Below are 16092 nucleotides of genomic sequence, written 5' to 3' on the forward strand. Positions count from 1 at the left end.
GACATTTTAAGGGTCTATTTTTCCCCTCCTACACCAGCCCTACCAACACCAATGGTTCTCAACCTTTTTTGGATAAACCTTTGAGAAATATGTGATCACTAAGGATCTTCTTGACCAAACAGTGCATATCCACATACCTGTAGCATTCTGCAGTGTATTTCAGGGGTTCTATGGATATGAGGGTTTGAATCCTGTTCTAGACTTTGAGAGTCAAAGACCTAGAGGCATCTCTGCTGTCTGCTTCCTCCCCCTGAAGCCACAACTATAAAACTCCAAGGTGCAGCTAGACCTGCTTCTCTGGATCATACTCTGAAAATTGCTGTTGAGAAAGATGAATAAGGAGGTGCGCCTGGGTGGCTCAGTCAGTTAAGTGTCCGACTTCGGCTCAGGTCAGGATCTCACAGTCCATGAGTTCGAGCCCCGTGTTGGGGTCTGTGCTAACAGCTCAGAGCCTGGAGCCTGCTTTGGATTCTGTATCCCCCTCTCTCTCTCTGCCCCTCCCCGGCTCATGCTCTGTCACTCTCTGTCTCAAAAATGAATAAACATTAAAAAAATTTTTAAAGAAAAATGCGTAAGGTGTCAGTACTGTGGTCCGAGTTGCAGTCTTAACAAGGCCACAGGGATCAAGAGGAACCCCTTGAGCCGTACCTTCCCTGGAAACTACAGCAGCAGTAGGAACAATGAGGGCAGCTGACTTTTCTGGACACAGCCATGTGTCAGACACTGAGCTGAACTCTTTACATGCATTAGCATTTTTGATTCTCCAAGACCCCCATGATGGGAATGCCGTCATTTGATGCCATCAAATGAGGAGTCTCATTTTACAGATGAGAAGCTAAGCCAGAGTGGTTAAGTAACTCGCCCAAAGTCACACAGCTAGTGAGGGGGAAGATAGCCCAGTCCCACAACCCTGCTATCAACGAGTATACTTTTTGGCTACTCAGGGACATCACAGGTACCATCCTCCCATTTCCTGTTGTGATGTCCCGAGCTTTCACTCTAATAAAGACACATTAGATTTGAGTGGGTACAAGTTCTGGACAGAGTGAGTCTCATATCTGGGCTAATCTTTCTCTTTATAATGCACCTGCTTGGGAGCCAATGCTGAAGCATGAAGAGGGGTCCCAGATGGGCCTGGTATCTATATGAATAAGGAGAGAAAACAATCTCCCTGCATCCCACCCTGCCATGAAATTGTCATGGCCACCTTTGAGCCAATGAGTACTTCAAAAAATTCTGGGAACACCCCTTTGTCAAACCACAGGTCTCCAAAAGGCAGGCACCAGAATAGAAGTGGGAATATAGTGCACCCCGTCCTGCCTACCGGGAAGGGAAAAAGCATGCCTCCCCAGGGCAGGACTGAAGGATGGACTGCTCTCTCTGCTGGGGAGAAGGAATGAGAGTGTGCGGGAGGGAAAGGCCACCTGCAGGAGGACTGAGTAACCTTTCTGAGGGAGGAGGGGAGAGGGAGGGAGGCTCTGGCGGGAGGGGAGGCGGGAGCAGAGGGAAGGCAGGATCTTTCAGGCAGTGAGAGAGGGCAGCCGCACTGTATTTCCCAGGCTGCTCTCTGGGATGCAGGCAGGAAGGTTGAGTGTATTACACTGGCCCCACCTCCTGAAGCTCTCTCTGCAGCCGCTGGACTGCATACAAAAGAGTGAGGGACAGAGACACCACCTCCGCCGATTTGTACCAAACTCTGGTTCCAGTGGCTGAGGGGCCACATGTGACAGAAGCCAGGGTGGGGGACCCATGTAGCTGTGTGCATCTCCCAGGTAAGCAACTATGTATATCAGAGCCAAAGGTAGGGAGCAAGGCCTGAAGGCAGGAGATGGCTGCCCTGGGACGGACCTAGAACAATCTATAGAAGGAAAGCAGGAGGAGGGGCAGGGGCCAGAGCCAGAACAAGCCCTGAGGCCAGTCTTCCGCAAGGTGTCCCTGTCTGAGGTAGGTAAGGCTTACATTCGGGCCATTCCTGGCTGGCAAGTGTGGTGGAAATTCCAGGACAGGGCTGTGCTCTGACAGCCTCTGGGGGTCAGCAGATCTGGAGAGCAGAGGGACCTGCCACACCATGGCATTCAGTGTTCATCCAGCCCAGGACTATTTGTGCAGGCTTTACCAGAAAGTCCTCCCCTGAGCCCCTGCCTTCCTGACGGTCTTCTTGGTGGTCAGGAGAGAACTTCTGGCAGCTACGGAAGGAAGCCAGCGGGATATATTCCCTAGGGCTGTGGCTTCACACAGGGGAGGGACTTCCCACCTGAAAAGACAATCAGCTGTCAGGCTTCTGTGAAGCTCCGAGCTGGCGGAGGGCTGCGTGCTGCCCCGAGGAGGCTCACCTGTGGCCCAGGAGAAGGGGAACGAGACACGTATGTACAACAGGGTCTGAGTGCTGGACGGGGGGTGGGGGCGGGCGACGTAAGTGGTCTGCAAGCAGTTCCGTATGAACATGCACAGAGAAAGAAAGAAGTTTAAGAAGTCTATCTCAATCAAATACAGCATCCCTTTGCTGTCCCTGCTGGTGGACCACAGTTCCTGATCAGGCATGCTGGCCTGAGTAAGTCATGTAAAGCTGGCCTGTGCTGTCTCCCTTTTATTAACTAGACACACACACACACACACACACACACACACACAGCCACTCTTCTGAGAACCAGTGTGCTGAAAATACATCAAGCCTGGTTTCTTTTCAAGGGCTCTGCTAGCCACACTCTGACATGGTAATGGGGACAGAGCAGAGAGGTCCGAAGGAGGGAATGGTCCCTGGGCTTCAGGTCACAAAGGGATTAGATGCCGAACCCCGGCCACCGTTGCACCACGTCCTCCCTCCATCCAGGACTTCTGTTTCCAAGTACAAAGTGAGGGCGCCCCCCCACTTTGCTCCCCTCCTATAAACACACACACGCACCCACACATGCTCACACACACATACACACACACACACACACACACACACACACACACACACAATAACTGGGATTATGATCAGGCAGGAGCTGGGGGAGGACAGTTTGATGAGGCGGGGCCAGGACATGACTCTATTGTGTGAACCTTGACCACCGAACTACAGCCATCCATCCAGACACCTCCCAGAAGCCCAGATGGGGTGCAGAGGAGCTAATGGGACAAGGGACAATGCACTAGTCATTGAACACCAGCTGGGTGCGAGAGCTTCACACAGACGATACAGCAGGTGTATTACCTTCCATCTTTCAGATGAAGGAAAAAAGGCTCTGAGACCCTTACTGAGGCACACATACATGATTTTGAGTGTTTAAGACGCATCTGTTGAATGAATGACTAAATCTTGGGGTCACAGAATGCCTCTGCTATACGGGAGCACATTGGAGCCGCACCAAGTGCGGAGACCGCTTCTTTCATCCAGCCTGAGATGGTGGAAGGTGGAAAGTGGGCAGAGGAGGAAAGAAGGAGCTTTCCGAAAGTAAATACTCGGTGACTAACACTCTTGACCACCCCAGGCAACAGTCTCCACAGCATGTGTCCTGGCCTCTTTCTCTGCAGAGGGCACTTTGGGTCAACACGAGCAGGGAGGAGCCCAGCGGTGAGGCCCCATAGCCAAGGTTCCTTGGCCCAGAAAACACAAGGAGCTTTGATGCCTACAGAAAGCAGTGGCTCTCCCCCAGGATGCTGCGGCTGTTCTTGGGCAGGGCCCGGCCCCAGGGCAGGCCTCCATCTGGAGGCCACATCTGGGAGACAGGCCCTAAGGCTGAGGGTGTAACATGATGGCCTGGAAGTTAAAAAGGAACCTGGGGGCTGCTGTCTGTGAGCAGTGTGGCCTTTGGCAGGTAGGAGACCTCATTAAACCTCACTTTCCTGTTCTGTAAAATGGAAAGATTATTAGTCACGGCATTTCTCTTAAAGGCTGCTGGAAAGAATAAATGAAATCCTGCTTGTGAGGGGCTCAGCATTCTCTCTGGCACATAATATCTGCCCAGAGAGTAGAACTGCTAGCATTATCCCCTCTGAGATTCTCAGAAGGTTCCATCCAGACAAAAGCAAGCTCAGTCCTCTGGTCAGAAATCGCCCCTCACCCCCAGGCCTGCAGGAGCCTGCCTCTCACTCCCGCAGCTCCTGTAACATGCATCGCTCACACTAACAATCCTTACTAGCCAACCCGGCAGGCTTTCTCCAGGTCTTCAAGCTAAAATAAAATCACTCAGAAAATAAAACTCAATGTCTTCCTTGTCTCATGTCCTGCTCTCAAAACCTTAAGTCTATGCTTCTCAAATCGGGGTACATGCACCCCTGGGGACACACCGGGTTTACCAGAAATATACCAGGCCATGGATAAATATGGGTGCTTAAGGGGGAAAAGTTAAACATTTAAAATGAAGGTAACTTAAAACACGATCTTTGGAAAAAAAAAGACAGTGCTTGTGGAAAAGAAAAAGAAATTCTAAATGTGTGTATACATACATATATACCAAATTTACCAAAATTAAAAATACATAAATGTAATATTGCATGTCAATTACACTTCAATAAAAAATGTTTCCATAAGAATACATAAAAACAAAAGATATATATTAAACAAAAAACCAACATGACATAGAATGTAAATTCTCATGAATGTTTAAGATGAAGCAATATTATTTTTAAATATAATTTATTGTCAAGTTAGCAAACATGCATTGTATACAGTGTGCTCTTGGTTTCAGGGGTTGATGCTCGTGATTCGTGGCTTACATACATATTGCTAAGATGAAGCAATATTTTAAGGATAGTTCAAGCTTCTATTAGCATGGCCTCCTCTCCCCCCACAGTGTACGTATGTTCACCGCCTTCCCACAGGCCTGAGAAGCCCTGTTTAAACAGTGAGGGGCGGGGGTGCCTGGGTGGCTCAGTCGGTTAAGTGGCCGACTTTGGCTCAGGTCATGAGCTCATGGCTCGTGGGTTCGAGCCCTGTGTTAGGCTCTGCTGATAGCTCAGAATCTGGAGCCTGCTTCAGATTCCACGTCTCCCTCTCTGTCTGCTCCTCCCCTGTTCATGCTCTGTGTCTCTCTCTCTCTCTCAAAAATAAATAACATTAAAACAAATTTTTTAAAGAAATAAACAGTGAGGGGCAGCTGGGTATCTTCACAGATATACCCTGGTGTCTTCCTGACCCACCTCCGCTCTCTTAGTGGCTGTTCCTTGTCTTCGGAAGGCATGACCTCACAGCCTGGAGCCTGGGAGGCAGTCCCAGTGATGCCACTGAGAGATGGTGGACTTGGACACCTGGCAGGGACATCAGGAGCCAGCCTGGTTTTCAGCTTCCCAGGTGGGCTGACAGTTTAAGAAGCCTGAGGAGGACCTCACCTTGCTTCCTGGCCTGTCTTCTAGTCTTCCCCCATGCTCATAGAGAAACCACCTGGCCAGCAGTTGGGGTTTGAGCCCAGGACAGGGCAGGGCCCGGCTGGCACTGGGCACATGAACCACCCCTGCCATCCCTGACAACATCGTCTTCTGGGGCTTCTAGCAAGTGGACCTCTAACGTGATGAAGGATGACCATGGGTTTTTCAGAAGGGCCTCCCTCCTCCTTGCCAGTGAGGCACAACAACGTGGCGAGCACAGCCACCAGATGGAGAAAGATTTGTAGTGAGAACTTAGTCCCTGTGGCCATGAAGGCGATTAAGTACATTCTTTGTGATTTCTCTTCATACCTTCCTATTTTGCAGGTATCCTGAACCAAGCAAAGGTTCTGTCTAGGAGGAGCAGGAATAGAAGTGACATCATGACCCAGGTGGACCCCCAGGACAGGTGGGGCAAGGCGTCTCCTCTTTGCAGCTCGACTGAGGAGGCTCATGACTCCCCAGTGCTGAGCATGAGCTTAGAGAGTGAGGATGAGGATGGTGGGGAGGCAGGAGACAAAGGGAGCCCTAGAGGCCGTGATCACCAGGCTTGTCCAAGAAGCAGCTCTCCAGTGACTCAGGACAATCCTGACTTGCCATGGCATCATCCATCCAGTGAGGAAGAGAAATTCTCTGGCCCCGTTAGTCCTGGGAGCCTGGGGAAGGAACCGATGGGGATGCCTCGGAAGAAGGCCAGCTGGGGAAGAGATGAGTCAAAGATCACACAGACACAGGACTCGGCCGGAGCTCGTATAGCTTCGGGGACCCTCCCCAGTGACTCTTCACACAAGTTGTTAGGTCCAACGCAATGGCTTAGGGACTCACCACCTGCAGGGGATGATGGAGTCTTTAGGGAAAAGCTTGACGCTGCCTTGGGTGTTCCATCCAGCTTCCCTGATACTGGAAGATATTTCTGTGCACAGAAGAGTGTAGACACCCCAGACAACTCGTCCCTCCTGCGTTTCCCCAGGCCCGGTGGCAGCTGGGCCCTCCCCATGCAGAAGACTCACACACCAGCCTGGGGATCGGCCTCCCCAGCCGGCGTGGCAGCAACGGTGCTGGCCAAAGCTCAGATCGGCAGGAAGGGCCAGAATCCCGAGGGCTCACGTGAGGGCGGGCAAGGGGAGGTGCACCCCTACAAGTGCCTGCAGGGAGGAAGGGCCTTCCAGAAGCCCAGCAGCCTGCTGAGCCCCTCGCAACCGCGAGGCACTAAGCCTTACGCCTGTGAGCTGTGCGGCAAGGCCTACTCCCATCGGGGCACGCTCCAGCAGCACCGGCGCCTGCACACGGGCGAGCGGCCCTACCGGTGTCCCTTCTGCGACAAGGCCTACACCTGGTCCTCGGACCACCGCAAGCACATCCGCACCCACACGGGCGAGAAGCCCTACCCGTGCCCCGACTGCGGGAAGGCCTTCGTGCGCTCCTCCGACCTGCGCAAACACCAGCGCAACATGCACAGCAACAACAAGCCCTTCCCGTGCGCCGAGTGCAGTCTGACTTTCAACAAGCCGCTGTCGCTATTGCGCCACCAACGCACACACCTGGGCCCGAAGCCCTTCCGCTGCCCGGCTTGCGACCGCGAGTTCGCCGTGGCCAGCCGAATGATGGAGCACCAGCGCGTGCACTCGGGCGAGCGGCCCTTCCCCTGCCCCACCTGCGGCAAGTGCTTCACCAAATCCTCCAACCTGATCGAGCACCAGACCCTGCACACCGGCCAGAGGCCCTTCAAGTGCGCCGACTGTGGTGTGGCCTTCGCGCAGCCCTCGCGCCTCGTGCGCCACCAGCGCATCCACACCGGCGAGAGGCCCTTTCCGTGCGCCCAGTGTGGCCAGGCCTTTGCCCGCTCCTCCACCCTGAAGCGGCACCAGCAGATCCACTCTGGGGAGAAGGGCTTCCTCTGTGCCGAGTGCGGCAGGGCCTTCCGCATTGCCTCGGAGCTGGCCCAGCACATTCGGGTGCACAACGGGGAGAGGCCCTATCAGTGTGAGGACTGCGGTCAGGCCTTCACCAGGTCCAGTCATCTCCAGCGGCACCGAGCTAAGCACAGTGCGAGCACGAAGGGACCCATCCCCATCTCCTCTGATGAGTGAGGGCTCTATCGACTCTCAGGAAGGTGAAGACACTGTCAACCTCAGTTCCTGGGAACCCTCCGCCATGGACAAGCCCGTTCACATGGCATTGTCACCTGGGCCCACGGGTCAGCCTTTTCTCCCAAGCCGGTCGCTGGCCATGGGGTGATCCATTTGATTTGTATGTTTGATCTCTCGTGTAAAAAGGAACAGGAGGGCTGGCACCCCCATGTGTGGCTTCCTATCAGCTGTTCTTCTGAATCTCAGAGGTCATACTCAATTGGAAAAGGATAAGAAAAAGTAGCAAGAGCTGGTCAAGAGTTGAGTTCTTTGGTTGGGGGGATCTCAATCAATTGGGAATTATAGAAATCTGTTGTGGGCACTGTGCAAGGCTCCAGGGATACAGTAAAGAAAAAGATTGTCCTGTCCTGCCCTGGAAGCCATATGCAAATACTGGGCCTCTTGGGGAGAAAGGTGTTTTTCAGTTTTTACATGAATAAAGGAATCCCCAGAAGTGGTCTCTGTGAACAACTCTTCTAAGGCAGCAAGGCCTCCCTGGAGCTAGCTCCGACCCAGCCAGACAGCACAGTATTTCACTTTCCTACCAAAATTACTTTACCCTTGGGAAATGAGTCTTGGCTCTGAAGTAGAGAAGGTCTCTATCTTAAAGAGAGTGGAGTCTATGTTCTATGTTTTGAAACCAGTTATTCTGATTCTAGAACAACCTTAGCATCTGAAAAAAAGTCCATTCCTCTTTTCAGTCAAACTCAGTAACAATCTAACCTGAGTCTCATCCACAAAATTCACATGTGCTTCCTGTCTGGCCACCTCTTCTCCTGTTTCCACCCTGGGACCTTACTTTCTGTGGAATAGACAGTGATATGCCCATTTATAGACAGATATATAAAATTTCTCCATATGGGCCTGACCATAATTCAAGAAACCTTTTAGGTTCTTTAAAATTTTTGAGTATCATTAGCTCCAATTTGAAGTAAAACAACAACAACAACAACAACAACAACAACAAACACCTTGCCCAAGTGCCAAGTGTCTGTGTTTCAAAGTCATTAAGACCAGGTTTGGAAACCCACATGACTCACAATTACTTTCTAATGAAGTTATTTGAAATTTGTATTACCAACAGACATTCTTCAAAATGTATTGATTTTTTATAGTTTATTTTTTAAAAATTTTTAGCGTATTATTTATTTTTGAGAGAGCCGTAGACAGAGTGTGAGCAGGGGAGGGGCAGGCACCAAATCTGAAGCTGACACCAGGCTCTGAGCTGCCAGCACAGAGCCCAATGCAGGGCTTGAACCCACAATCTGCAAGATCATGACCTGAGCTGAAGTCAGAGGCTTAACCAACTGAGCCACCCAGATGCCCCAATTTTCTTAAGTTTAATGTCAGTAGTTCTTAGCTCTCTACCTCTACTATGAAGAATCCATGACCTCACAGAGTTCCCTTGGGCAGACAGCACTTCTAATCTTATCAAAGTTAAATAAGCTATTCCATAAGAATGTATAGTACATTCCTTTTGTAGATATCTTGAGCATATTTCTAAAATTGCCACCAAAGGGTGCCAAATCTGAATTTCTCTTGGATTCCACCTTGACACATGGGAGCCAAAGAGAAGGGATACATGTTGATATGCCTTGTTTGACAAAGGTAACCTTAGTATAAGAGTTCTGACTGCATGTCCAGAGGTTTTGTGTCTTAACTCCCTTAGACACATCTGCATGTTCAAACAAGAGGGTTGGCTGGTTCTGGGTCTGACATGACAACCAGTAGCTGAGTTATTAGTCCATCCCCGCTATTTGCGAGTGATATGACCTTGGCTTCAGCTTCTGTATCTGCACTGGCTAATTAGGAAGGACAATAATGGGGCAATAAAAGTTGGAGTTATACCTGTTGAAGTCACAGGCATTAAGTTGGTAGATAAGTCATAAAAATCAACCATAACCTTGTGATTATGAACAAAGTAAAGGCTGGTACATTTTTCCTGGGTAATCAATGAAATCTTTGAAGACTGAAGTTATTATTCCTTTTCTTTATATTTTTTAAAAAAGTACGTTAGTTTTAATAGTTAAAAACTTTAGTTTGCTTCTGTAAATTTTTAAGGCAGTTTTTCCCCAAACCAGTTCATAGAATGGCTGTATAGAAATCACCTGAGCTGTTTGTTAACCATAGAACTTGCTGAATCCTAGCTTGGAATATTGAAACAGGTCTGTAGTGCATCTTAGATTCTAATCCTTTATGCTTCCTATGTGTCCTGATGCACAGCCAAGTTGGGACAACCGGTATACTTAATGTCTTGGTAATAATTAAATTTTATCATTTAGTAAGCAGATATTATGAAAATAAACAGGCCATCAGGATGAGATCACAACAGAACGAAACGAAAAATAAGTTCAAACTGCTAGAGCACCTCCTGACTTGGCTATGGAAGACTCAAATTAGCAAGCAGGTTTTGATGTGGTCCCATAATCTCACTGCCGCAGATGACATGCAGTCTCTAGGTATAGCTTCTGAGTGGGCACATCTTTCGGGGGAGACAATGAGTGTCCTTTTTGTTAATAGGCAGAAAAAAAAAACTAGACTAGCTTGTACTGGGTATCTTTAGAGCTACTACTATGTTTCTGGAATATAAGGGAATATAATATACTGAATAGACTGAAGGGAAGCTCATTAATCTTTCAGTGTTATGGTATTATCAGGTCACATTTTAAGGAAAATTTTCCCAACCAGTGTTTTCTCACACCAGCTGCAAGGGTCATGCTGAATAGGTATTGGAGGGGAATGTGGGCCCAGTGCTGTAGCCACAGGTCACTGGGTTGGGCAGCAGTGCTAAGTGGAAGTCAACAACACATGCAGTGGAGAAGCCAATGCAAAAGAGAAGCTGATCAGATGCAAAGTGGCTTGGCACAGATTTTTCCCAGTAGCGTGTCCTTCCGAAGTGGAGGCAGTTGAATCCTCTGTTTGCAGAAGAATCAGTGTTTACTGGCTCCAATTCTTACCCCAAATATTAGTGAACTACTTTCTAGTTTTCTATAAACCTTCACATCACAGCAGACAATCTTATTTCCCTGTTTTGTAATTAAAAATCAGAGCAGGGCATTCTTTGTGATAGAATTTAAAGCTTCTCTCTAGATTAGTGCTATATCCACAGTTTAGTTTGTCAAAATTAATCTGGATGTACCAAATAAAAATGATCATTTATAAGATTCCACTTAATAAAGATTCTCTTGATATATTTACCAGACTCCACAGTCATCATGATTCATATCTTTTAGGATAACAGTAATAATAGCTACTACTTAACGTAGTATTCAGTATGCCAGGGACTGTTTTAAGTGTTTCATGTATATTAACTATTTAGACATTAAAGTAAACCTGTGATTATTATTATCCTTATTTTTAAGATGAGAAGATCAAGAGACAAACAAGTTACAGTGCCTAACATACCATAGTGTGGGAGTAATGTAATAATGATTTGACACTTAGGATTAAGTGGAGCCATTAACTGGTTCCAGAGACTATTCTGTTAACTATAGGAGGACCATCTGCCTCTGATTGGCATAGAAGAATACTCTGCAATTATTGGTGACATGCATTTTAAAAGTAGGTGACCATAGGGGCGCCCGGGTGGCTCAGTTGGTTAAGAGTCTGACTTCCACTCAAGTCATGATCTCACAGTTCGTGAGTTAGCTTTGCATCAGGCTCCCTACTGACAGCTCAGAGCTTGGAGCCTGTTTCAGATTCTGTGTCTCCTTCTCTCTCTCTCTCTCTCTCTCTCTCTCCCCCTCCCCTACTCTCTGTCTCTGTCTCTCTCTGTCTCAAAAAAATAAATAAACATTAAAAAAGATTTAAAAAGTAGGTGACCATAAGTACAAGAGAAGATAAAAGTTGGAAGACAGCACAGCAGAAATCATGACCGAAGAAGGAAGACCTCTGGTTTACTTAAGAATGGACTTGAGAGAACTTGGGCTAGCAGCTAGTAATCATCATTTCCTTAGAAAAGGTGTCAGTAATCAGCCAGGAGAAAGGAATTTGAGTTAAAGTTGTGATGGTTCCTTGAAGGTCCTCTGACGTTTTATCTCACTAACAGAACATTCTGTGTCTACACTATATGCAGAAAAATACACCAGCAAGGAATCTCGACACTCAGCCTTTACCCAAAATTTTATGATCTAAATGCATGTACTTCAAACAGCTATATTATCTCTGATACAGACCCAACAGCTCACACAGGAGTCCCAGCTAGGCCTTGAAAATTCTTGCAGGGAAGGAAATCATTGATTTAATTGATAGAATACTTGAGCAGATGTCACTGTTACAAACCCAGAAAGAGACTGTGAACCACAAATTCAAGGACCCATGAAAATATTGCCAAAGATGGAATGGCAATGTTTCATTAAGCCAGAAAAATAGTATCTTTTTAAAGTTGACAGGGAAGCTCATCTTTAACATAAGTTGCTCTCTCTCCATTATGCATAAAACTTTGCCAGAACAATTAAAATTTTTCCACCATGGCTCAATAATATTTTTCTATGTTTTTCTTCTTAATCACTTCCCGCAACCTTAGTCAAATTGACTCAGAGTTTCAATGTCTTAGGAGTGTCAGGCACTCAGTAGAATGGTTCAGTGAATAAACAGAGCTTCTGTAACGCCCAAGCTATAATTAAGATTTAAGTAAAACAGATTCCTTCTATAAAGCAAAGAGGATGTAGAGGAGGCTGAGGACAAAAAGGGAAGCAAAGATCTTCTGTAGTCATTAGGAAGAAGTCCAGGACAAGTGGAGGCTAGTAAATAAGATGAAGAGATACCCAAGATTTCAGATATGGAATCAATAAGGTTTGGTGACAGGATAATAATAACTACCATTCAGTGAACACTTTTTAGGGGTCTGACACTGCATCCATTATCCCAATTAATCCTTACAACAATCTGTTATGGGAGAGTCTTGAAAAATATTTCCACATGGGGTATATAATAGTTTTCTTTTCTAGGAAAGCAGATAAGACTTGGCTATTGTATATCAGTATTGTTAAGCAAGGATCACTGAAGTCTATATGCTCCTTCTCAAAAATAGGTTGCAATTCTCTCACTGGCAGAATGTGCTGCAAATTCCTCCATTTTTTGGTTTAGAAATCATGCTCGCTTACAGTTTTATTTTCTACCATTGTGGTGGCTTAAAAAATATACCCACATAAGTTCAAGGGATGATTAGATAAAGAAGATATAGTGAACACACACAATGGAAAAGTAGCCATAAGAAAGAAGGAAGTCTCCCATTTGTGACAATACAGATAGACATGTTGAGGATGTTATGTATGCTAAGTGAGATAAGTTAGACAGAGAAAGACAAATGCTGTATGATATCACTTCTACGTGGAATCTAAAAAAGTCAAACATATAGAAGCAGTTAGAACAGTGGTTTCCAGAGGCTGGGGGTGGGGGAATTGGGGAGATGTTGGTCAAAGGGTACAAACTTTTAGCCATAAGATAAATGAGGCCTGAGGATCTAATGTAAAATATGGTGACTGTAGTTGATAATATTGTACTGTATAACTGAAATCTTTTAAGAGAGTAGAACTTAAGTGTTTTCACCAAATATCAAAAGAAAAATATGTGACGTGATGGATGTATTCATTAGATAGAGAGAACCCTTTCACAATGTAGATATATATCAAATCACTACAATGCATACTTTATCTTAGAGTTTTATATGTCAACATACCTCAATAAAGCTGAAATTTTTTTAAAATCCAAAGAATTAAAAAATTAAATAAAAAAATATTCCCGCAAATTCTTTGATACCCTTCCTTTTGAGAAGTGACCTTAAAAAAAAGAAGAAGTGTCCCTAATCTCTCGCCTTTTTTTGGGTGTGGGCTGAACTCAGTGACTTGGTTCTAATGAATGGAATAAGGTGGAAGAACACTTCTGAGGCTAGATCATAAAAAGCATCCTGGCTTCTACAGCTCTCTCTCCCCCTCTCTCTTCCTCTCTTCCCCTTGCCTCTCCCCACCCCCTACTATTACTTGCTCCAAGGGAAGCCAGCTATCATGTCATGAGCAGCCTTATAAAGAGGGCTTTGCAGTGAAGAAATCTCCTAACAGCCACATAAGTGAGCCTATAGGGAACCCTTTAGTCCCAGTCGAGAGACCAGATGACTACAGACCTGGCTGACTGCTTAACTGAAACCTCATAAGAGACCTGAAGCCAGAACAGTTTATCTAAGTGGCTTCCAAATTCCTGACCCCTGGAAACACTGTGAAATAATAAATGTTTTGTATTTTAAGCTACTAGGTTTGGTTGGTAAGTGGTTAATGCCACAATAGCTAACAAACCGTAATACAGAGAATAATTTACTCCTAATGAGTAAGAGAGCAGTTACTAGATGTCTCCATGAGCCCTGACAGATGGGTTGGAACACATCTCCACTCCTGTCGCCACATTCCCTACCCCCGCCCTCAATCAGGGGTTACTACTGAGGCTGGCAGAGGCTCAGCTGGTATTCAGGAAACCCCTGTGTCATCTGCCCCATTGCCAAGTGAGCCATCCTAACTCTAAGACTCAGCCAAAGGGACCGTCTGGGAAACAGGCAGAAGCACTCTGGGTACTATCTGGACAGTAGCAGCATATTTGATATGCAACTATAAGAATGAAACCCTGGTGATTACCTCTTTTGGGAATACTGCAATTTCTAATCCATGGAGATAAATGAACTAAAGCATGGTCTTCCCTAGTAAGTGGAGAAATCTCTAATTTCTAGAATCTAGAACACAGTCCTAGGAAATCAGTGTTGTTATCCCCACTTTTCACATAAGAAAACAAAGTTGTGGAAAGCATAAGCAAAGTATCCAAGGTCTCATAGCTAGTAAGCACGGAAGCAGACCATTCAGATCTGCGCAGCTGTACTCCCTCCATCTTGAAGTGGGGGCAGCGTGTGGAGCTAAGGCCAAGCCCCAGGCTCCTCCTTTGGCTCACTGGGCAGTCAGTGCTCCTTCTGCTATAAACACTGCCTCTTCTCCTAAACCTGGTTTGTTCTCGCCACCCTACCCTCAGCCTTATGCAACTGGCCTTTCCCCATCTCTCCTTCTCACTCTCATCTTCGAATTCCTGTCTTCAAAGACCAAGGGGGGCCAATGAGGAAGAGGAGTTGAATGAGAGGGTAATGTAGATGGGTACGTAAGGCACCTGAAGCTCCTATTTGGTCCTCCTCAATTCACGTTCCTGGAAGGAAAGTGGTAGGAAATAAATACACAGATACCTAGTTTTTCCATTTTGAGACTGCAAAATGTATATCCTAAAAAAGGGACTCTAGGCATCAATGGAGGGAGATATTTGGGAGAGGCACCTCCCTGGTACTTCTGAAATCACAAGATGTACATCTGGAAACATATATTTAATAATTCTCTGTCAGCCTGGGACTCGTATAACTCTAAACGGACAACACAGAAATGCAGTCAGTACGGTACGCATCTTCCCCCATGTAAGTGGGTCCACAATCATAATGCCTGGATGTCTGCGCATGTGTGCGCGAGCCGCTTCTATTAGTTTCCTCCCGCTACGTAACAAAGTACCATGACGTAAGTATCTCACAACGACAGAAATTTATCTTCTCAGTATTCTGGAAGCCAGATGTCTGAAATCGGGATCCCTGGGCTAAAATCAAGATGTGGGCAGGACCAAGCTCCCTCCAGAGGCTCTAGGGGAGAATCCGTTCCTTCTCCCTTCCAGCTTCTGGTGGCTGCCAGCATCCCTTGTCTTGTGGCTGTATCATTCCAGTCCCTTGTCTCCATACCCATACTGGCTTCTTTTCTGTCGGTGTCAAATCTCTCTCTGCCTTTCTCCTATAAGGACACTGTGATGGCACTTAGAGTTCACCCACACAATCCAAGAAATCTCTCCATCTCTAAAGCCTTTATTACATCTGCCAATGTACCTGCCCCTTTTTGAGAGGTAACATTTGCAGGTTCCAAGGATTAGCATCTGCAGGTACTACCTCCAGGCACTGCTGGTGGCTGCATTGTTCTGCTGCAAAACAAGTAGTATCCGGACCTTCTTGCAACTGTGAATATTAAGTATCACTTATGTCACTTCAGGTAGCTGAAAGGACAGTGGAAATATAATTCATCCTGTCACTTAAGCAAAGAAGTTTTGGAACTGCACTGGGCCTTAGCAATCACTATTTTACAGGTGAGGAAGCTGGAAATTGCAGAGCTTCTAATGGCAGTCCAGAGCTCTTTCTCTTCTACCAGATCCTCTTTTTCACTTTCATGTGATTTGATTTCTATCCATTACATTTACTAAAGATCATCGCTTTAAAGGGATCTATTAATTTCAGAAATTATAGTAGATTTAAGTAATGCTTAGGACAGGTATTAAAATGGAAATGTTTATGTTTTCTTTTTATCCTAATAAAATGGCTTTAAGATTACATTTTAAATTCTCAGTCTAGAGCCATTTCTGTCTTCTATGAGCCATTCATTGTTCACCTTTCCATTTCAGGGAAACGAGCTTCCCTCACCGAATTACTTTAGCCTGTTCCCTACCATCACCAGTTATTAACTGGGTAAAGATGTAAAGCCAAAACGAGTTTGCAATTTAGCATGCAATTTTCGTCAAATTTCAAAAAGTCTTAAAACATACATCGTGCAAAAGAATTTAATGC

At 46.3% G+C, this 16092-nt stretch overlaps 1 protein-coding gene across 1 annotated transcript; it reads left to right on the forward strand.

The window, feature by feature from the left end:
* The first annotated feature begins 5729 nt into the window (after positions 1 to 5729).
* ZNF648 (zinc finger protein 648) lies at positions 5730 to 7436 on the forward strand. Its single transcript, XM_029933479.1, has one exon. It carries the CDS (start codon positions 5730 to 5732, stop codon positions 7434 to 7436), a length of 1707 nt encoding a protein of 568 aa, XP_029789339.1.
* The last annotated feature ends 8656 nt before the right edge of the window (positions 7437 to 16092 follow it).

Source organism: Suricata suricatta, chromosome 3 (assembly GCF_006229205.1).
Source record: "Suricata suricatta isolate VVHF042 chromosome 3, meerkat_22Aug2017_6uvM2_HiC, whole genome shotgun sequence".
Taxonomy (NCBI): Eukaryota; Metazoa; Chordata; class Mammalia; order Carnivora; family Herpestidae; genus Suricata; species Suricata suricatta.

Excerpts from the sequence above, each read along its gene's own strand:
- ZNF648 (XM_029933479.1), top strand. The coding sequence starts at position 5,730 with ATGACCCAGGTGGACCCCCAGGACAGGTGGGGCAAGGCGTCTCCTCTT.